Raw genomic sequence first — 22,514 nt, forward strand, 5'->3', positions numbered from 1 at the left:
AAAACTTATTAAATTCAAGCACATGTAACCAACAAAACTTATTAAATTTCAGCACATGTAACCAACAAAACTTATTAAATTTCAGTACATGGAACAAACAAAATAAGGAAATTTCAGGTACATGTAACCAACAAAACTAAGGAAATTTCAGGTACATGTAACCAACAAAACTAAGGAAATTTCAGGTACATGTAACCACCGATGAGGTTGAAAAATAAAATCCCTGATAGATCAAGGCACTCAAGGGTTAGAATATTCTCTAAACCAGATATCGTCTCTAATCTGAAAAAAAGAAAATATAAGGAATTTATATTTAAGAAAATTGATACATAATATCCTGTGACCCTTTATTTCTATTGTAAATTAGAGTGTCCAATTCTCAACGGTACCTTAAACCCCTTTTCATAAAAAGTCTAGCGGATATATCCCTAATCCCTATATTTCAAGCTGAAATTGAAGTTCTTTGCCGCTCTTTAATTGGAAGGTTACTTAAAATAACGTTTACAGTCCCTTTTAGGAAAAAAAGATGATTGAAATGGAGCAAAAAAGTAAACAAGTAAAATAAAAAAAATTAACCGGATCCGGATCATAGTATTCAAATGGTAAAATCTGATTCTTTTTGAGACGAAATATGTAAAATTAATTGCTTTCCTAAAGCCGTATTGCTTTCTAACCAAACTAGGCAAGCAAATTCCAAAACAAATAAATAAAAACAAAAATATAACAAACAAATAAAAACAAAAAAATAAACATTAAAATAAAAAATTCATCTTTCTTTATTATTTTTTATTTGAATAAAAAATATTCATTACTGGCTTTGGATCAAAAAGAATTTTATTTGTAGCCATAGTTAAATACTAGGTTTTCTGTAAAAAGGAAAATTTTTGACAAAATTCTTCAATTTTAATTATCTGGCGAAGAATCTTAAAATGTTTAAAATCTAAAAAGTACACAATTAGATTAATTATAACAAAGAGGGTCATCAAATAGGGCTGGTCAAAATTAAAAATCAGCAAATTTAAGCAGAAACAATTGGTCGATGAAAAAATAAAAATAAAATTGTTTCTAGCAGAGGCACGAATCGCCCTTAAGGTCTAGAAACATAAAGAATAATATTAGTTTACAAACATTGTCGTGTACTTAGTTGTTGACTATTTAACTGAAAGAGTGCAAAAAGACAAAAAAAACTTCAAGTGATTTAGGATAAAGCGTTTTGAGATTAGATGGAAATGAATGGAAAAAAGTACCTGTTATAACCTAAAGTACCTGTTATAACCTAAAGTACCTGTTATAACCTAAAGAGAGAGTTGTCAAATTTGATTCAGAACTAAGCATGGGTATCTAAAATAAAAAAGTGGGCATTAAAAACAGTGACAAATTTTATTCATAAATAAAAAAATCAAGTGTTAATCCTTAAATTGTGATTTTTTAGCACTTCCATAATTTCGTGTTTGCAGTCGTAACAAAATAATAAATACATGTATTTCAATAAATCAAAAAGTTTTGATGGAATTTTTTTTATTTTTCATCAAAAATATTTCCACATTTTCCTTATTATCCATTATCCCAGTTTTCCTGATGAATAAAATGTTTATTTTTATTAATTTCATCATGAAAACAGTTTTTCCCCTTTTCCTTTTTATACGACTAGTTGAACTGCCCGGCGTGGCCTGTAGAATCTTATAACAGAAAACGACCTCCTGTGTAGGGCTGGGCACGTTCCGACTTTTTTTCAACCGTTAACGGTTAATTAAAACAGTCAAATTCTTTTTTTGAGGTAGCCGTTTGTTTTAGATTATCAGGGGTACGTTCGTGTCGTTAACGATATTTTCCTTTTTTTTAAAGCTACCGTTAACAATCTCAATGTCATTAACGGCAGATATTATAGAAATCGTCAATGGTGCCATCGTTAACAAACCGTTAACGGATATTTTATGTAAAAATAGCTGAACAAATTCCAATACAACATTTAAAAACATCAGAACACGTAAAAAAACATCAAACGCATAAAACTCTAAAATTCAACCAAAAAAGCGAGGGGAAAACAGATGACGGCGTTTAAAAACATTAAAATACATAAAAAATGATCTTTCATTTTCTGCAAGTTTCATTCAAAAAATACAATATGAACCTGAGATTGTAATTTTTTAACCTTAAAATAATGATGGCATTTAATGAAAATTGTTTAATGGTACACTATACGCCTAATTGGTATTAATCCTGTATTAGAAATAAAAAATGAAGTAAAGAGTCAGTAAAGGCAGTAAACACACATTTGAGAAAACTTCTGTATTGTGGCTTGGCTTGAGGTAAAAAATCTAAAAATGATTGGTCCTACCTTTGTTAAAGAGTTAAATGATAGATAGAGAGAGTGAAGCCTCTCCAAACAAATTAGGCCTAAAAAGTAAACTTATAATCTTCATGATTAAATATCAGCGGAAACAGTTCCATTTCTAGAACCAGAGCAGGAGGAGTAGTTCAACTTGGTATATACCTAGTTATACTACTAAATATCAGCGGAAACAGTTCCATTTCTAGAACCAAAGCAGGAGGAGTAATTCAACTTGGTATATACCTAGTTATTCTACTAAATATCAGCGGAAACAGTTCAATTTCTAGAACCCGAGCAGGAGGGTTCAACTTGGTATATACCTAGTTATACTACTTCTTATTATTCTAGAACTCCGATGAAAGATCAACCGTAAAAAAGTTTTGCCCATTAAGATTTTTGTTGTTTTATCCCTAACTTTTTGAAATAATGCCTTTAAAGGGCTTAAAACCTTAGAACTGTGAATATCGAAATCAATGCTTGATCTCCTCTTTTTATTGATCTCAAGTTTGTATCCTTGAAAGTGTATAAAATTCAACCAATCAGAATGTCGAATCCGAACAGCAAATCAGAAGTCGAGAAATTAGAAATTTTGCGCGCCCAATCAAAGAGAAAAACTCTTATTGGTCGCAATCCAGCGGGGATATCCAAAAGAAAGGATTAAAAGTTAATCAAAATTGTACAAAGCGGATACTGAAATTTAGCAATCGGGATTAAGGGTATCCAATTCCAAAGTTTTTAACTCTGAACAAGTTATAAATAAGCTATCGATGTGCTTGTTTCTTTGAACTGTTTATTTTCATTTGCGGTTTGTCTGCGAAAGTGACTTGCGCATTTCTTGTTCCTAAGAAGCAGTGGAGCAATGGAGCCAGAAAACATTTTTTTTTGATCATATTAAGGTATCACTGTGAATCTAGCATTTCCGTCTTTGCAAGGAGCGTCATCTAAAGTTGTGTCTACAGTCCCTTTAAACCTTAATTTAGCGGAAAAGTTCAATATTTCTTGTCTTATTACCTGGTGCATTGTAAATATGGTTATGTGTAGCATCTAGTGTGTGGAGGTGTGGTGTGAGAGAAAGGGCTGATGAGAGTTGTGTGAGGTTGTTGTGTGATAGGACTAGGGTTGTCAGATGGACCCAGGGAGCTCCTCCTCCCAGTCCTCGGACACCAGCCAGCACATCCTCAACATCCTCCACATCTACCTCACTCCAGCATATCTATCCAATCAATCAATCAATTAATCAATTAATCAATCAATAAATCCATTTTTAATCAAGCAATTAAGTAGCCAATTAATCAATAATTTAATAAGTCAATTAATTATGGAATCAATTACTAATTAATCTAAAAATTTAACAGTAAATTACTTAATTAATCAATCTACAACAAATCAATCAATCTATACAATCATTGAATTGAAAAAAAGTAAAATGTAGATTTGTCAAGTAACATGTAGATTTGTCAAGTTAATGTAGATTTGTCAAGTAAAATGTATATTTGTGAAGTTAAATGTAGATTTGTTAAGTAAAATGTAGAATTGTCAAGTAAACTGTATATTTTTCAAGTTAAATGTAGATTTGTTAAGTAAAATGTAGATTTGTCAAGTAAACTGTAGATTTGTCAAGTAAACTGTAGATTTGTCAAGTAAAATGTAGATATGTCAAGTAAACTGTAGATATGTCAAGATAAATGTAGATTTGTCAAGTAAACTGTAGAATCGTCAGTAAAATGTAGGGTTGTCAAGTAAAATTTGTCAAATCAAATCTAGATTTACCAAGCAAAATGTAGAATTGTCAAGTTAAATGTAGATTTGTCAAATCAAATGTAGATTTGTCAAATAAAATGTCAATTTGTCAAATAAAATGTCGATTTGCAAATAAAATGTATATTTGTCAAATAAAATGTAGATTTGTCAAATAAAATGTAGATTTGTCAAATAAAATGTAGACTTGTCAAATAAAATGCAAATTTGTCAAATAAAATGTATAATTGCAAATAAATATAAATTTATCAATTAAAATGAATATTTGTCAGGTACAATGTAGCAAAATGTCACCTTTAGGCTTGTAAGATGACCGGCTAGAGATTGTAGATTAGAGAATTCCGAGATAGAAACCTGTTTCAGTTCCAGCTCAGTTAACAACTTGAAGACTAGGATAGAAACTTTAAAGGGACTGTCACAGAAATATAAATAATCATCTTTACTAAATATGCCTCTTAAGAGCATGGATAATGATTATTGATCGTTTTATTGTAATCTCGGCCTATGGCTTATACGGAAAAGGAACCGCGGAGATATGCTCCAAATCGCGGATTTCAAAACAGATTTACTCCAAATAGGAGATTTACAATATCCAGATAAAATAACAACGTAGATTCTGGTATTGGTAATCTGAAATCTCAGTTCTAAGAAGGATTAAAGTAAACTGTTGCAGGGTTTGTTGTAAATCAAAAAAGGTCAACTTTAATTGAGGGATAGTTTTTAATTGGGATTACATTCCATTTCACTTTAAGAGACCACGTAGATAGGTAAAACCAATATTATAATTTTTGCAAGAATAAAAACAAGATAACTCAATCAATTTTTGTATTTAACTGGAGGATTACTCGAAATTGAGCTCTTTAAGGCACACCATTTTAAAAAAGAGAAATTATAAAAAACCCATATTTTTACCTTCTAAATTAATCCAACCCTTCTCAGGGTCTGATCTTCCTGTGAGAGAGAGGATTTGAACCCGTCCCAGAATATTTTCCAGGGTTTCAAGATCCAAACAGAACAAAGAGTGCAGATCCTAACATATTTATCAATAATAAAGAGGGATTAATAAAACTGTGGAATAGAAAGGCGACTTTTAATGACTTAAAAATAAAATATTTCAAATCAGCATGACTCACAGCTACTCCTCCAAACCTTCCTGAACTGGAATTTACTTTTCAAATAAAACATCTAAATATCTAAGAAGGAAAACACTTCCTGAATATTAATAAAATGTGTATAGAAAACTTTAACGTGAATTATTGTAATTTCAGTTTTCTCAATTACCATTAACATTTTACGATAGTATCAGATTAACAGTGGATTTTTAGTGAAGGGAAGGGGGTATGTTGCACCCTGTGCCCCCCACCATAGTTCCGACATTGCTACAGCTGTCTGAAAATTAATTTTGTCAATTTTCCTGTTTGTCTTTACTGAAGAAATCCAGGATTGTAAACCTATAAAAGTCACAGTTACAATAATGTTCAGCATGTAGAACTGGCTTCAGATAAAATTAAAAGAGAAGGGCCGAACAAAAGGATAATGATATTTATAACAAAAGGGATTGGCTTAGTAGTGAACCGATACCTGGGAGTGTGAGTGAAGAGCATGAAGACAGGACTGAACATGTTGATATCCAAGCAAACTCAAACTCAAGGTTCTATCTCCTCGGACCAGCTCAGGGCCTAGTCTGAACAGAAATATAAGTTAGTTATATCACTGCCCAGTTTGAATATAGAGTTGGATATCTCAGGGCCCAGTTTGAATATAGAGTTGGATATCTCAGGGCCCAGTTTGAATATAGCATTGGATATCTCAGGAACCAGTTTGAGTATTTAGTTGGATATCTCAGGGACCAGTTTGAATATAGAGTTGGATATCTCAGGAACCAGTTTGAATATAGAGTTGGATATCTCAGGGCCCAATTTGAATATAGCGTTGGATATCTCAGGAACCAGTTTGAATATAAGTTATATATTAAAACATATTAAAGGGACTAAAAAGATATTATTAAAAATATATATAGTTAGTTTTCCAACTTAAAAATTGTTATTTCTGTAAATTAGTTCTTTGTCTCTATTGCTTAGAATTCGTAAGTCATTTCAATAAAGAAACCACATTGAACAATTATTTATTTTTAGACTTTTTATCATTTAATAAAGCTATGGCAAGTGTTTCAAGGATACCGTTGTGTATCGGGCATTAAAATTACGAATACAGAAAAATGAATTCGGAAAAAAGTTTCAATTTTATAATCTTTTTTATCAAAGTTCTTCAGTCCTACCTGCGTAACAAGTCTATAAGCTTGAGACAAAATTGTTTGGATTTCGTGGAAACTTTAACGTCGGACATTTTTATACTTGCTTATTTTTCCATCTGAAATCAATATTTTTACTCTTAACGTGAACTTAATTTTAACATCATTGTTTTAAACAATATTGAACAAAATTGCAAATTATTTTAAACTCACATAATTTCGTATTAATAAAATACAATTTATTATTAATTTAACCTTAACTAAAAACAGAATTTACAGCCATTTTTATGATGCAGATTTCTAAAATTGCGGAGAAACAAAAGGTATCGTTTATCTTAGAATCTCTTTGCATAAATCTTTCAATTGGTTTTGGACTGTTAAAAGCTCCGAAAAACTAACCTTACGTTAAAGTGGATTTTATAAATTTGTGTTAACGCATAACTAAAAATAAATAATTACCTTCCAAAACAAAAACTAAAATACTTAATTATTTGACAATTTTTCATCGATGCTATACAGTATACACATTGCACAAGATATGAAAGAGGACTAACTTCAAAGAGAATGGCCAAGAATGTTAAATAAGATAAGAGGAATTTCCAAACGGAGAACCAGAGCGGATACAGGGAATGTGGCGGCAGCTCAGTCGCTCACCCCTAGAAAATTGCTAACCCCTGAAGCTTACTCCTTTAAGGATGAGCAACAGGATATAGCGAGAAATTTCTTAAATTCCAAAATCCAAACAGTGAAATAAATTAAATGTAGTTCAAAATAAAAGACTCACTATTATTAAGTAGTTATGTTTAATTTTAAATTCGCAATCAATTCAGTATTGTGAGAATGGCTTTAATGAGATCATGTGAATGTGATTGTAAATAAATCGACTACAACTAAAAATGAGAAAAAAAGTGACACAGAAAACTGTTAAATATTAATTCAAATGTTTCACTCGCCAATTTTTAATTGCACCATTAACACACGTTAAAAGTTTTGCTCATAAAAATTTAAGTCCATTTATCCGCCCCTGACTCTTCCCATCTCCGGACCCAAACTCTTTGCAAAAACAAATGAAAAAAATTGATGAATAGATCTAAAGAAAACAAAAGAATACCCGAATTATGACGGGAATGCTGAAGCGGCAGTATGATTTTATTAACACGACTGAGAATACGGAACTGCGTTCTTAATCTTAATATTTATAAATGTGCGTGTTCTAGTCATGAGGTGTAAGACGAGGGGTAGGAAGGGGGGGAGGGGCTAGCAGCCTAGCAGCGTGTTTAGCTGAAAATATAAAAATTAACAGGGGGAAGGGGAAGTCAAATGATCATGAAATTGCAAATTTTTCTTTTGAAGACTTTGACGCACATTCTTTTAAATACAATATTTACCGGTTGATTTACGATTTAACTAAAAAATGCTGCTATAGTTTTTTACAGCAATATTCTAAAATACTTTCTCAAATGAATTAACCGTGAAACAAGAACTGTCAAATAACAATTCCTTCTTCATTTTAAAGCTTTTTTTATTTTATTTTAAGTGTATGCGACATGCGAACTGTAACTGTTTAAATGATAATTCTCAAAAAATGTTAATGTTAATTCTTTTAAAGAAGTAAAACTTGAGTCAGCTATAAACGCTGCACCAAGCCAGGCAGCAGCTGATCAGGATTGCTTTGCACGCTTTGCGCTGGGTTCCTTCGTAGAGGATGTGTCCTTCCTGGCCATAGCCTCCATAACCTCCGCCATGAGTTGAGGGTGGCGGATTAGTTCTTCCTTCCAGTCTTTGGTCCTAATAAATTAATCATCATCTTATGAAAGTGTGGAGTAAACTTAATTTAAACTTGTCAGCCTTAAAAAAAAACAAGAATAGCATGTTCCATTCACAGCGGTATCTTTTAGACCCCAGAAAAGGATAATATCGTCGTTTATCTATCTTAAATTTTGTAATATATTGTCCACAAAATAAATCCGCCAGTCGGTTAAGAAATCAAAATTGAAAATAATAAATTAGAAAAATATGGATATCTCATTCATCCTTGGTCAGACGAAGGTTTAAAGAAGGATCAATAGACTGGAGATCACGTGATATTAATTTTCAGTCCTTTTAAAGTGACTGCTAAGGTAAACTGAAAGGGGGCCTCTATGAAATTAAATCAAATCATTTTCCAATCTAAAAGTCCTTCAATTAAGAATTACACAATTAGTCCAGCAGTAAAACAAGCAATGCAACAGTCCGCTAGGGAATCAAAAAAATAAGGTTTCCTGAACACTTTGAATATAGGCCGTCGTCTTTCTTTTTATTATGAAATATTAATTATAATTTGGTGATTTGCAATTTATTTATTTCTTGAAATGTCCAATAAACAATAAATTTCATTACACATTTCAGACATTTTTTTATTCTTTTTGAAAAGAAACGAAGACGACAATTATTCTATAGTTTCTATACAAACCATAATAGAAGTTAAAGATGCCATTTTGTTTAAATACCTGATAACAGTGCTCATATTCTTTACTACAAATGATAGAGCACTTTTCTTTAGAAGATTTGCCTAAAACAATAAAAATATTGTTTTCTGTAGATTTCACGGATTTTTTATTGAAAAAACGTCATTTGAAGAATTTGGAGAAATTTACGAACAGGAAGGAATTAAAAATTCAATATTATGATGATAAAGAAATAATTGATTCTAACATTGATTTTTTCACATTCTATTGAGAAATATGTTCCTATACAACTGATTAGTTTACTGTAGAAATTTTGTAACATTTTTTATTATCGTTCTTGAATAATTAAAAAAAAATTCTTAAAATCATCTCTCCAGAATAGATAATCCAGAAGTATTTTAAAAATTGAATTTGCGCTCTTGCTGAAAATTTTACATCGTAAAAATGTCGCATAGGACTCAAATGAATCCTGAAAAATTCCGCTGAAATACTGCATGCTTTCAGTTCAACGATAAGTTTTTTCTTTGTTCTCAAAAAATACAATGTGTTCCCTACCCACTTTAAAACTGTTTTCTGTATCAAAACTGCACCAAAGTCATCTTTCGTTAACGGTCCATTTTGTTCGTTATTTTCGTTCAAGTGCCACCGTATTATCTATATTTGTCCTCCTATACCTGATACATATCTCCTAGGAGAAGGTGTGCCACTGTATTATCTATATTTGTCCTCCTATACCTGATACATATCTCCTAGGACAAGGTGTGCCACTGTATTATCCATATTTGTCCTCCTATACCTGATACATATCTCCTAGGACAAGGTGTGCCACTGTATTATCTATATTAGTCCTCCTAAACCTGATACATATCTCCTAGAACAAGGTGTGCCACTGTATTATCTATATTTGTCCTCCTATACCTGAAACATATCTCCTAGAACAAGGTGTGCCACTGTATTATCTATATTAGTCCTCCTATACCTGATACATATCTCCTAGGACAAGGTGTGCCACTGTATTATCTATATTTGTCCTCCTATACCTGATACATATCTCCTAGGACAAGGTGTGCCACTGTATTATCTATACTTGTTGTGTTTATCAGTTTCTCTTCACACATACTCTTCAGATGATCAAGTTGATACATATCAGCAGCTGCCAGCAGTTTGTCTGCACCCTAGAAAACAAAACTGGTTTATGCGTAGCATAATCAATGCCTGTACACCACTGTACAGTGTACAAGATCTGACTAGCCAGTAAATTCTGCTTGTCCCGCAAATGATTCTAAAAGGAACTGTTGCCGTAATTTTCATGTGACGCTCCATTTTTAGTGGGAAAAGTCTGGTTCTCAACAGTACCCTTTAAACCTTGGTCTGATAAAAATTATATTTACTTAATCAATAATCAAAGGTCCAGAAAAAATAAATATATTTTTGGGAAAAAAGTTTCAAAAAGGACAAATAACCTTCCAATTTTATATGCCCCCCCCCCCATCATTGAAAATCGTTTCCCCATCCCCCGGGTCAAGGGGGTGGGGGGGGGGTGTAATTCTTAATATTTTTCATCCCTACATGTTCACTTAGGAACTTGACACCCCTGGCCTCTACCTTAGCTAGGTTTGGTGTGTTTCCTGTATAGATGAAGAACAGAAGATCTTCTACAACATCCGAGGAGAGATTCTGAAACATTAGGATTTATTTATTTTATTTATATTGATTGATTGACGTTTATTTCTATGTGCATCCAAAGGCGAGCACCTTAAATGTTTTATTTTATATCTCAAATTTAGATCTATTAAGGACTGATTTCCACCCCTTTCTTCATAAATTCCAACCCGTGGATTCCCGAATTTTCGAGGAGTTTCACATTTATTTTATTCAATTGCCACCCCATTTCTACCTTGATTGCCACCCCCTTTCTACCTTTATTTCCATCCACTTCTTCCTTGATTTCCACCCCTTTCTACCACCTCAATCTACCTTGCTTTCCACCCCTTTATTCCTTGATTAAAACCGTGCTACCTTGATTTCCAACCATTTCTTTCTTGATTTCCATCCCTTTCTACCTTGATTTCCATCCCCTTCTTCCTTGATTTCCACCCCTTTCTACCACCCTAATCTACCTTGCTTTCCACCCCTTTATTCCTTGATTAAACCCCGTTCTACCTTGATTTCCAACCATTTCTTTCTTGGTTTCCACCTATTTCTACCTTAATTCCCATCCCTTTCTTCTAACTTGATTTCCACCCTGTTCTACCTTGGTTTCTACCTCTTTCTACCTTAATTTCCACCTTTTTCTACCTGGATTTCCTCCTTTTTCTACCTTAATTTCCTCCTGTTTGTTTACCTTGATTTCCACCTTCCCTGAGGTTGCTTCCTCCATGTCGTTTTGGAACATGGCTCTAAACACAGGGGACCTCCAGCTTAGCATGAACTTATGGCAGTCGAAGGTCTTGCTCTCGCATACAATCTGAATTGGTAATTACTTAAATAAACACTGTTAATAAAAGTAAATAGCTATTAGGACTCAGTCCCACAGGTGAATAGGACCCGCTCGAGCAGTGCATCCCGATCAACACTGCTATGATCGGCAGCTCCCGGATTAACATGGCTCACAGCTGGCTCATCAAAATTCAAAATTGCAAACTCTTTGGTCAATTTAACTCTTTTCCCGACCCCTTAAAACGTTACAAATTTATAAAAAAGGGAAATTCTGGGCTGGGAGAATGGAAGCGGTCAAAATTTGATAAGATAAATTGGAAAATTGTCTCTGGGAGGTTTATCGGACTCTAAGGGAGACTGCAAGCGTAACCTCAAAATAACTCTCCATGCAAAGATGGCAATGTACGATTTACAACGGTACCCTTGAATGCTTTGTCTGATAAAGTATGAATTAGATATGCATGTTTTTGTTTATTTAAACTGTTTATTTTCATTTGTGATTTCTCTACAAAAGTAATTTGCACATTTCTTTCAATGAAGAAACAATGAAGAAATTCACAAAAATACGATGCTATTTTCCACAATTTGATCAGAATAATGTTTTAAAGGGGATATAACTTCATAATTCGCACATTGCTATCTTTTCATTGAGGGTTACTTGAAATTACACTTACAGTTCTATTATGTTCGTCTGATTGAAAAAAAGAAAAAGATAAAAATGTTATTTTTACCTTACAGTCTGAGAAACTTGAATCCCGGAAACCACATTCCAAATCCTGAAAATTCAAGACAATTTTCTAAAACAAATTTTAAGTTTGATTTATTTGGGTTCTCTTTAATATTTTTATCAAATTGTATGCAGGATACAATTTTAAGAGCAGTTCATTGAGGGAAAAAATAATTATTCTATCATGCATATTAATTATTTAGAAATCAAACTCATTTTTTTGCAAACACAAATCTTGTCTTACCTGTGATAATTGCTTATGGCATCGTTGTTTATTTTTCGAAACCCCTTTCGAGGTTTCTTCAGGGAACTTAGAACCAGATAAAACTTTCTCATGACCTAAACATTCAGATTGATGAGTTGGTTTCGTGTATTTTTCAAAAAAAAATTTGGTAATTTTTATTTTCATATTTTTTCAAATTGCAATTTTTAAGATTAATTCATCAGGAGCCAGATTAAATGAGTTGAGAGGAGTCGTTGAACTTCTTAGAGACGCGAATAATATCCTTTGACTTTGAATCGATGATTCAAAATTTGAGCCAATAAGCTCATAAGATATAATTGAACCGGCTGCAGGTAGTTCAGCGACCTCCCTCCAATTAATTAAATTTGATTCATCAAATCTGTCCACTTCAGAATTATCCAGGGGCGAACTCCTCTAGAGAGAGAAACAGGAAAGTAAATTTTAGATAAAATGATTTATTAGGATTATATTTATGTATCATGCGTGTCTTAAAGACCAATGTTTCCACGTTAAGGCCTCGAGGTTGTTTGTTTACATTCCTAACACAGCGTGTACACTTTTTGCGTATATTTGCTTTTGGGGTTCATAGTGTATTTTCCCAGACTTAATTTATCTCACCGACAATACTGACGTCACAGATGATAGTAAGAGAATCATCAGGTACGAGGAGTGCAGCTTTAGTCTTCAGATAATCAGCATTTAAGAACTTTCGGAATCCCCAGGAGTCAGGTTTAGACTACGATTAGAAAGATAAAAAGATACAGTCATCGCATAAAGAAAAGTTTTTATTTTAACCTTTTAATAAGAATATGGTCGCTAGGGATATTGTAATTTGTAATTTCTAGAACTCTAAAAATATGTCCTGAAAGTTTAAAGAGCAAATAAGATAAAATAGGATAAGATAAGATCATGAACTACGCGAAACGGAAAAAAATCTGAGATTTTATGGCTTGTTGTATGCTAATTATAAGGAAAAAAATTGTTTAGGGGGAATGAACTGGTGAATAATAATAAAACTTCCAGATTCTTACAAATATATTTTAGCAGTTTGTGAAAAGTTACTTGATTCTGACCTTGAACTCTGTAAACTGTGATTTAACTTTGTTTTGTCTGTTCTTGCTACTATCCAGCACCGTGAATTCGTATCTGGCCTAAAATATGTACAGGCAAATTAATCAATTGAACACCTTGCCCGAAACATATGGAGAGACTCTCAATGTTTTTGTTTTGTTGAAGTACCCTTGAAATAGGGACTACTGTCAACGTATTACGAGAATACGAAAGAAATATTTATCAAAAAGCAAAATGATATTTTGAAAGCAAATTTTTCTCTTAAGGACATTTAAGTGTTGTTAATTTATTTCCCAAGTTCTTGATGATTTTCTAGGGCGCACCGCGTGAAATTTCAATTCTTTTTTAATCAAGAATTTTTACATTTGCCACTGATTTTGCTTCGTAATTTTCCTTTTCCAAATCTCTAAGAAGCCAAGGGAAGACTGCCCCCTCCCCCCTAGTTGTGCCACTTATGGTCATTCCTTTTCCCAAGTTTCTTCAATTAAAAAAGAAGAATTAATTTTAATAAATAGAAAAACGATGATGATTATTTTTCTGGGCGCGCTGAGAAGAATATTCTATTTGAAATCATTGAAAAAAAAAATCATTTTCTCAGTAAATTTCTGATTTTTCAAACTCTAGGAAACTAGAGGGGGGGGGGTGCCCACTCCCCCCTAGTTGTGCCTCCGTAAAAAAAACTAATAATCAATAACGCTCCTACCTTGACAGGTGTTTCTGTTTGATTTGATAAATAAACTGATAAATATCCAACAGCTTCAGATGTATCTCCCTGTTCATTAAATCGATAAAAAATAGAAAAAAATTCCTTATTTTCCCCATATTTGACACTTTTCCAACAAACGATCAAAGAACTTAACTTCTAGTTCAGCCTCTTTTTTAAGCTGAGCTGGCAGTGCAGAAAAAGTACTTACTTACTTAACACTATGAATCTTTGGTTAAACTACTTCTCCCTTATTCATAAATTCCCATCTCTGATTTGTTTATTTTGGTGCAAACACTACATAAAAATTGAATAAAAAACTCTTCTTTTTTAGATCTTTCCTTAGGGTAGAGTTTGAGTTTCCACTGTGTAGCTTGATCATCATTATCTCTAGAAAAATAATATTAATATAATATAATAATACAAATTTATTATACTTAAATTTTCTTTACCGATGAATTTTTTTCTTTAGGATCAATTAATTTTAACCGTGTGAAAAAGTTCCCTGGAAAACTGTCTGGCTGAGAGAGAAACTTGTTTCAAATTCTTCAAATAGAAATAAAAGTAAAGTGCGAACACTCCCTTATTGTCAATATTTTGCTCTTACTCAGGATTCTTACACTTTAAGTAAAAATTATATCTTATTTTTTATCTTTGATTATAAGTTTATTTTTCTAAAAGAAAGAACATTTTTCTGATTTTTTATGGTGCCTTTTGTTCGATTTATTCACAAACTCTCACATTTTTTAGTTTACTATTCTTAAACCATCCTTTCAAGCTTTCATCTATAAATTTTTACACTTTTATTCTTTTTAAATTTTTTAAATTTTTTCAATCCTTACTTTGCTGACCTGAATTCTTTTTGAATAAAATACGAGCCTGAACTGGATAATTAATTCTTACATTATTATTACAAACCAATAAGGAAGTTGTCACTTTTATGAAAACTTATTATTTTGACACAAACCTGATCGTAAATTTAGACGACCAAAGAAAACTTCCATTTGTCTCAGGGCGTTCAGAGAATCTGAATCCAGAACAGAAATATTTTTAAATAATTTTTTCAAGGGCTCTGAAAACTTAAATATAATAGAGGGCTATGTTAATAATATTTCATAAAAATTCCATCAGAGGTAGAAACTTTGGTGTGGAGTATTGTTATTCTTCAATGCATTATCAGGATATTCAATGTGGATACTATTAAACTTGAGGATTAAGTCTTGATCTTTCAATTTATTATTAATTAGTTATTGTGGATTACAATTAACTGTAGAAACTTTTTTAAAGAAACAAAAATGCGCGCGCGCGCACTGAAAAAAAATTATTTAAAAAGCGCGGAAATTTTTTCATGACATCAAAGAAAGACTAACGTGTTTCTAAACAGATTAAGCAGTTCAGGATTGAAACAGACAGTTAAAATATTTAAGATAAAAAGGGAGCGCGCGCCATAATTAGGTCTAAATGCGCGTGGAGCTAATTTTTTTTGAGAAAGAATGTATAATAATACAAAATTAAATTCCTGAAAATTGCAGTAGGTTAGGATAAAAACCGATCATATAACTACTTAAAATAAAGACACGCGCATCAAAGTAGAAACTTAGCGCACGCGGAGCAAATATTCCAGAGTATGAAAAGTTATATAATATCTTTATGAGCAAATCCTAGAAATTTCAGCAATCTATGATAAAATTTTGTCCTGCAACTGATGAAATTGTCAGGCACGCTCACCATAGCCCAGTTTGATGCTCATACAGAATATTTTTAATAATGAAAAAAAATTGAGTTATTTTGAACAAAAATAATAAATTTTTAAAACAAAAAATGCCATTCTGGACACATAGTGTGTAGGTCTAAATAAGTTGCTTAGTCCAAAGTTTGTATATTTGGGGGGGAAACGAAAAATTCACTGGCAGGGTTGTCCCTCTCTATGTTACTGTGATTGAAAAACATTTTTTTTATGCAAGATACAGTAAGGACTGTGCAAAAAGTTTGTATTGCCCCAAGTAGCAATAAAAGACGTTTGGATTTTTTAAATTATTTTTTGAATAGATTCCTTTCGATGGTCCAGGCAAATGTATGTTTTACATCTTCTGAGGTCTTGGTTCTAAAATAGAAATATATGATCTAATGTTCAAATTATTCATCATATTGATTATTCACAAATTACTTCTATTCAATAACAAGTTAACATTTCAGATGAAATTTTTTTTAATGCCAAGTTTTTTTAATATTCTTCTTTTGAATTTCAGACAATCAATTTAAGAAATCCTTAAAAAAAAACAAATTAAAATTTTCGTTGAAACAATAAATTCTTATACTGTTAAACGTTATATATTAACATTTGCTTATTGATAATTGTAAATAATTATAATTACAACTTTATTCAAAATTTATATAAAATTTAATTACTATGATTAACATTTTAAAGACAATCAAATTTTCGTGAAGAAAAAAAAACAATAACATAGAGCAGAGCACAACAAATACTTGAGATTGAAAGCTAAATTTTACTACTTATCCACATATGTTTTAATAAAAAATCAATTTTCATAATTCTATGACAAATTGCTTGTTTTTCGTTTTGTTATTTTAAAATACCTAGGCTTCCTTCTCCTGTAAAAAATTGTAGCTTTTAACTATATATTTGAAAGACGGCCATATAAAATCATTTTAAATTTTTGACGGATCTATTTTGTCGAATTGGCGCATGCATTTTCAAAAAACAGATACCAACTATTTTCCAGAATTTTTTTTCTCAATTTTGATGTTTCATAACCCTTCTCTGGGGTCATGTGAGGTCCGGATCGTTTTAGCTGTTTGGACGCTTATAGGTTACAAACAAACAAACAGACAGAGCGGCAAAGTATATAGATGGAAGATAGATTTAATTACAATATGCGTACCTGCACCAAGATTCACTATCTATCGGCGGACGAATTGGAGTTTCCTCATCGTCGTTATTTTGTCCAGAACTATACATTTTAATCTAAATATTTAACAAGTATTAAAAAATTCTTTGTTTACAATCTTCAACCGGGCTAGGTTTACAAGCAATAAATTCGATTAGAAAAAAGAGATTCTTAAAAATATAAAATATAAACAACTTCTTATGAGCCATCACAGATATATAACTAGATCCCGAAAAGTAAAAAAACATAAAAAACAATAGTTGATTATCACTATCTCCTTTTAAACAGGATAGACGGCTCCGGTCATGTCGGCAAACCACTTCTTGGCATCCTTGCAGGTCGGTCCTGTGCACATCGGGCAGGTCATCAACATCTGGGGTTTAACTTTCTCCCCGGACTTGAGATGGGTGGCAACTATGTCCGTGAGGCAGTCAATAAACATTGGATCATCATTCGGGGCAGCACAGCGTCCAATCCTTTCCGCTCCAACCTCCTCCCCCAGCTCAGCAGCGTATTCAATATCCAACTCATGCAGGGTTTCAATATGATCGTTTACAAATGCAATAGGGATCAGCATTAGGTTCTTCTGTCCTCGTTTAACCAGAGCCTTGATGGTCTGCTCAGTTCCAGGTTCAAGCCAGGGCAGGGGACCAACTTTACTCTGCCAGGTCACCCTAAAGGGGTTTGACCAGCCTAGCTCCTGCATAACAAGTTGAGCCGTAGCTCCGATCTCAGCTGGATACGGGTCCCCGCGGTTCATCACGTACTGGGGAACAGAGTGAGCTGAAAAGAGAAGAACAACTTTGGAACGAACTTCCTCGGGAAAATTAAGCAATTCCTTCTGGATGTTTTGAGCAAAAGTTTTCACAAGAAGAGGGTGTGTGGGCCACCTATCAATGACAGACCATGTAACACCATCAGCCCCTGGTGGTCTTAGGGGGAAGTTCTCCTGGTAATATCTGTAGATCGCGTTCATACTGGATCCTGATGTTGTACAACTGTACTGCGGATACTGGGAGAATGCAACCACGTGGGACACCCCGTCCTTCTCTATTTGTTGCAAAGCAGACTCGGTAGAAGGGTTGGCATACCTAAACCCCACATAGGGTTTATGGGGAGCAGTTTCAGGACTAATCTTATCCAGTTTCTCACACATTAGGTCTCCTACAGACAGGGTTATATATTAATCCATGTTGCAATGAACCCTCCCCCCCTCTTAACAACCTTTCGTGATTTTGAAACAAGATAAAAGACAAAAACTTAAAATAAAAAAATAGCTAATAAAATTGCTGGGGCAATAATTCATGAAAAAAATATCAATGTTTTTACATAATCTAGAATAATTTCTGACATTATCATTATTCGTCTCGATCCAAGAGAACGTTGTNATTTCTAATGTTGCTGCTAGGACAGACAGGACTAGGAGGCCGGGCGCTGCAGCAACAAGTCATGAATATGTTATGATGAAGGGGTGGAAGGAGTGGGGCGGGATGGTCCAAAATCCTTCTATAAGAAATACCCATGATTAATTAAAATATGAACTCTGCCTTGAAGCTGAGTCCACTTAGCGATAGGAGATCCTCCTCCAATCTCGTTATACTTCTCAATAATACTCGGCGTCCTTCGTTTAGCGATCCAAGGACCAAGTTTGCTCTGGAACGGGAGTTTAATGATATCCCGGTCCGCGAACAGATTTTTCAGAAACTGTTCCACTTCAGAACTATTCCTTGGTCCACCCATATTCAGCATCAAGATACCCGTCTTGGCTTTGGCCGACGTAGACGCATGTCTTCCAGAGCTGGAAATTAAGTCTAAGAGGGCTTTTGCTGAAAGACTTCGACTTTTAGAAGTTAGCATGCTTTAGTTCAGTACTTTTTCTTGTTTAAAGTTTAAAGGTTGTGAGGGACCGAGGGTGTATTTATGTTGCCTTGAATAACGACTGGCTCTGTATTATCACGGACAAGAAATCAGCTGACTCAGCGGAAAAGAACAAAAATAAAAAAAAGGAAATTTTTATTTCATATAAAATTTTTAAAAATGATATTTGAGCAGTATTCTTTCTTAAAATGTTTGACCTAATCTTGTGCGGAATCAACATTTTTTTTACAGCACCTCAGAAAAAGGATAAATAATTGTACGTGGCATTCGCGCTGTAAACCAAGAAATCTGAGATAAAAATTGGTTACTACTCCTCTTTTTTCAGATTTAAGATACCAGCAATGAGGTATATAGAAATAAACGATTATCAATCAATCAATCTTTTTTTCCACTGTCAGCAAAATTCGAGGATTTAATCCCCAAAAAGGTCAGATTTTTGGATTTACAAAAATCTCTTAACCGCGAATGCCTGAATGCTATTACGTATTTTTTGAGGGGACACGTCTGGACGTTTAATTCAACATTGAGAAGTACTATAAATCTTTTCTCAGAGACTAGCCTGTTCTAGCCGTAGTGGTCGACCCAGTAACTTAACTTAACGTAACCCTAAAGTTAAACTAATTTTGATGAAAATTGCTGAAATTGAAGGTCTGTCCTGACCGCAACGTTCGGTTCCTAGCATGTCTTAGCCGCAGTGGTCGGTTCCGACATGTCCTAGCCGCAGCGCTCGGCCCATAATATGGCCTAACTTAATCTAACCCTGAAATAACTCAAAAGAAATTTTTTTGATGTAAATGGTTGAAATCTAGGTAATGTACTAAATTGATAGAAGGGGTAAGGATGGGGGGTTCCAAAAATCGTTCTCCAGGACAGACCCGGTTTTTAGCCCCAAGCCCCCCCCCCCCATCCCTTCATAATGCTATTCATGTATAATTAAGTTTTTAAGTTTTTGCATTGAATTCATTAACTCAATTTCAGATGGAACAATATCAATCTCAGGAAATAATTTTTTTGGAGTCTATTCCAATAAATCAGAAAGTGAAGATTAACGGGGATTGGTAAGTTCACTTTAATTATAAAAAATAATATGTTTAATAAACGTTTCGTAAGTACAGTTTAATTTACGTGTACTCTTCAGATATTTCAAAGTTGTTAATTTCGCAAAAAAAAAACTATATTTGGACCCCCCTCCTCCTATCAATTTTGTAGATGCAATTCATGCAACACTTGGATATAATTGGTTATGTGGCCATAGCTCCCGACCTCCTAGCTTGTCCTAGCCGCGGCGCTCGGTCCAGAAATTGTCTTAACCTAACCTGACCTTGAAATAATACAAATAAATAATAATAATTTTGCTGAAAACTTGTTGGTCATGTATAAACAGTTTAATTTACGTGTACTCTTCAGATATTCCAAAGTTGTTAATTTCGCAAAAAAACTATATTTGGACCCCCCTCCTCCTATCAACTTTGTAGATGCAATTCATGCAACACTTGGATATAATTGGTTATGTGGCCACAGCTCCCGACCCCCTAGCTTGTCCTAGCCGCGGCGCTCGGCCTTCCAAAATATCCTAGCCGCAGCGCTCGGTCCAGAAATTGTCTTAACCTAACCTGACCTTGAAATAATACAAATAAATAATAATAATTTTGCTGAAAACTTGTTGGTCATGTATAAAACTGATATGAGGGGGGTGGGGGTCCAAAAATCGTATACTAGGACGGACCGCAATATTTATTTAGAGATCTTGAAGTTTTAATGGAAAATACGTAATTATAAATGTTAGAATTAATAAACACAGAGCCTGAGCTTCTTGTTGGTAAAATCTCAATTCTCTAACTACTCAATTCATTTAGGAGAACTGCCAAGAACTTTCTGGAAAATAGTATAGGTATTCAGTTCAAATTAATGATTCTAATTTATTTCTTGCATTTGATCAAGGAACTATATACAGGAACGCCCAACTCAGATATACGCATATTATGTATTGTATACTGTGGGAGGAATGTAAACAAGCCCAGTGACCCCACAGAAGTTGAAAGGAATGGACTAAAGCTCTGATGTGATATTACAGTCCAACAAAAAACAAGTTAATATACCAAGTTAGAGCGAATACTTATGATTTTTGGCTTTCTGGTCAATATGGAAAATACAATAGCAATATATTCTTATTCCACCCCTTGGGCCCTTTTCCCTCAAAAATGATGCGTTGCCCCTGAATTCTTTGTTTTGATCTCCTCCCACTGCAGTTCCTGCAGTACACAGATTTGACGCCTCAGATATGACGATTCCTGGTCTACATATTTCTTGCATTTGATTGAGTGCTTTTTGTCTGCATGCAAAAAGGCCACACAAGAAATGATTATATTGTTACTACATTCACGATGCAAATTTAGAGTAAGGAGATTGGACATATTTTTATCTAGTATCATGCAATAATTGAAATAAATTCTATTTTGATGATTTGTGGAAGGGGGTGCGCTAGAAATTCAAATGGTTTTGTCCAAAACACTTAACTGTTAGTAAGTTATAAGATTTTAGCACACACGAATTATCCTTTATTGTGCCAATTACATTGTTTCTAAACCTATAAATATACTTCTTCACCGTCAATTATTAATTAATCTATTTGGTCGTTTTTTTTATTTCAAGGTGGATTAGGGAAAACCCGGATATCTAAGAATATACATACAGGTATACTTTTTAAAAGGACTGTCTCATTTACAAACAAATCATTAGTTTATTTAACGGTTCTTAATTAGTTGTTCTCAGATGATTATTTATTGTATGATATTCTTGGAATATATTACCGCCAAAAATCGCAAATTCGAACTTTTTAATTGCCACAAAAATTAGCACATCACAGCACAACAGTCTATTAGAACAAGTTTAATTTTTTTTTTATTTATTAATCAATTTTTAGGATGTTTTAAAGGTTTCAGACGATATGTATATAGTCAAGGCACTGATGATATGTAAAATTTTAAAATAAAGGTTACAAAAAGTGCAGTATTTTTTATTGGGGGGGGGGGGGGTTAAAAACTATGAGCGATGAAAATTGCAATTTGATTGTTAGTTTATTTTAAAACATTGTATAATGAAATGAAATTTTTTTACCAATATTTGTTAAATTTGTTGAAGGATTATTAATAATGAAGTTCAATTAAAGGGAGTGACCGGCAATGCATGTTAGTTGAACTGAGAGTGTAGTATTGTGGAAAAATTTGTTGGATTCATTTGAGTCATATAAAACGTTTAGTGATGTATAATTACTGAGTTTGAGCAGTCGACATTCAAAATCATCCATTTGGGGGGTTACGTTTTGAGAATCGATTTTTTAAAAATTATTAAATAACCACGTAGAAAAATGTAAAAAAAATCTACAGTAAACTAATCAAATGTTTAGGAACTTATTTTTCAAAATAAATTTGTCAATAAATCAATGTAATAATTAATTATTTCTTTTTCATCATTAAATTGAATTTCTTATTAGAATGTATATGAAGAATAGTATGATCAGAAAAGCTTTAAATTAAAACATTGGAAAGTACAGATACATTGCCAGGAAAGTACAGATACATTGGCAGGAAAGTACAGATACATTGCCAGGAAAGTACAGATACATTGCCAGGAAAGTACAGATAAATTGCCAGGAAAGTACAGATAAATTGCCAGGAAAGTACAGATACATTGCCAGGAAAGTAAGCCAATAAAGGAATAACAAATTCATTGATTATAAAACAACACATAAAAAA

General features: G+C 33.1%; 3 protein-coding genes and 1 long non-coding RNA gene across 12 annotated transcripts; 1 reads left to right on the top strand and 3 right to left on the bottom strand.

Annotated features, from left to right (window-relative positions):
- Window positions 1-155: 155 nt before the first annotated feature.
- Window positions 156-6,491, bottom strand: LOC111698652 (serine/threonine-protein kinase 11-interacting protein-like). Its single transcript, XM_023469045.1, has 8 exons — window positions 6,369-6,491; window positions 5,672-5,774; window positions 5,003-5,120; window positions 4,385-4,479; window positions 3,344-3,545; window positions 2,339-2,397; window positions 1,286-1,341; window positions 156-282 (listed from the first exon to the last, which is right to left on the bottom strand). Exons 1-8 carry the CDS (start codon window positions 6,434-6,436, stop codon window positions 171-173), a joined length of 813 nt encoding a protein of 270 aa, XP_023324813.1. The 5' UTR covers window positions 6,437-6,491; the 3' UTR covers window positions 156-170.
- Window positions 6,460-16,964, bottom strand: LOC111698651 (speckle-type POZ protein B-like). 8 transcript variants are annotated; one of them, XM_023469042.1, is made up of 16 exons: window positions 16,876-16,964; window positions 16,026-16,076; window positions 14,940-14,999; window positions 14,314-14,362; window positions 13,973-14,041; window positions 13,272-13,349; window positions 12,817-12,934; window positions 12,199-12,293; window positions 11,959-12,003; window positions 11,133-11,255; window positions 10,394-10,465; window positions 9,829-9,963; window positions 8,831-8,892; window positions 7,730-8,129; window positions 7,126-7,529; window positions 6,460-6,782 (listed from the first exon to the last, which is right to left on the bottom strand). In XM_023469042.1, the coding sequence occupies exons 1-14, from the start codon at window positions 16,950-16,952 to the stop codon at window positions 8,003-8,005; spliced, it is 1,161 nt and encodes a 386-aa protein (XP_023324810.1). In that variant the 5' UTR covers window positions 16,953-16,964; the 3' UTR covers window positions 6,460-6,782; window positions 7,126-7,529; window positions 7,730-8,002. The 8 variants fall into 8 exon arrangements, with proteins under 8 accessions (XP_023324810.1, XP_023324812.1, XP_023324809.1 ...); XM_023469044.1 differs by having other exon boundaries at window positions 6,460-6,641; window positions 7,453-7,529; window positions 7,721-8,129; XM_023469041.1 differs by having other exon boundaries at window positions 7,721-8,129.
- LOC111698650 (ferrochelatase, mitochondrial) lies at window positions 16,959-18,898 on the bottom strand. Its single transcript, XM_023469035.1, has 2 exons — window positions 18,429-18,898; window positions 16,959-18,045 (listed from the first exon to the last, which is right to left on the bottom strand). The coding sequence occupies exons 1-2, from the start codon at window positions 18,736-18,738 to the stop codon at window positions 17,162-17,164; spliced, it is 1,194 nt and encodes a 397-aa protein (XP_023324803.1). The 5' UTR covers window positions 18,739-18,898; the 3' UTR covers window positions 16,959-17,161.
- Window positions 18,899-19,002: 104 nt separating this feature from the next.
- LOC111698653 (uncharacterized) lies at window positions 19,003-21,983 on the top strand. 2 transcript variants are annotated; one of them, XR_002764577.1, is made up of 5 exons: window positions 19,003-19,105; window positions 19,738-19,817; window positions 20,616-20,650; window positions 21,412-21,453; window positions 21,683-21,792. It is a non-coding gene; the product is annotated as an uncharacterized LOC111698653 (long non-coding RNA). The 2 variants fall into 2 exon arrangements; XR_002764578.1 differs by having other exon boundaries at window positions 19,100-19,186; window positions 21,683-21,983.
- The last annotated feature ends 531 nt before the right edge of the window (window positions 21,984-22,514 follow it).

Source organism: Eurytemora carolleeae, unplaced genomic scaffold (assembly GCF_000591075.1).
Source record: "Eurytemora carolleeae unplaced genomic scaffold, Eaff_2.0 scaffold300, whole genome shotgun sequence".
Taxonomy (NCBI): domain Eukaryota; kingdom Metazoa; phylum Arthropoda; class Copepoda; order Calanoida; family Temoridae; genus Eurytemora; species Eurytemora carolleeae.

Coding starts and splice junctions, on each gene's coding strand:
- LOC111698652 (XM_023469045.1), bottom strand. CDS start 6,436: ATGTCCGACGTTAAAGTTTCCACGAAATCCAAACAATTTTGTCTCAAG. Junction 5,775..6,368: donor CTTATAGACTTGTTACGCAG/GTAGGACTGAAG, acceptor ATTTCTGTTCAG/ACTAGGCCCTGAGCTGGTCC. Junction 3,546..4,384: donor GTCATCTTACAAGCCTAAAG/GTGACATTTTGC, acceptor TTGATTGGATAG/ATATGCTGGAGTGAGGTAGA.
- LOC111698651 (XM_023469043.1), bottom strand. CDS start 16,952: ATGTATAGTTCTGGACAAAATAACGACGATGAGGAAACTCCAATTCGT. Junction 12,294..12,816: donor CTGTGACGTCAGTATTGTCG/GTGAGATAAATT, acceptor CTGAATGTTTAG/GTCATGAGAAAGTTTTATCT. Junction 10,466..11,132: donor CAGGGAAGGTGGAAATCAAG/GTAAACAAACAG, acceptor CTAATGTTTCAG/AATCTCTCCTCGGATGTTGT.
- LOC111698650 (XM_023469035.1), bottom strand. CDS start 18,738: ATGCTAACTTCTAAAAGTCGAAGTCTTTCAGCAAAAGCCCTCTTAGAC. Junction 18,046..18,428: donor TAAGTGGACTCAGCTTCAAG/GCAGAGTTCATA, acceptor CCCTGTCTGTAG/GAGACCTAATGTGTGAGAAA.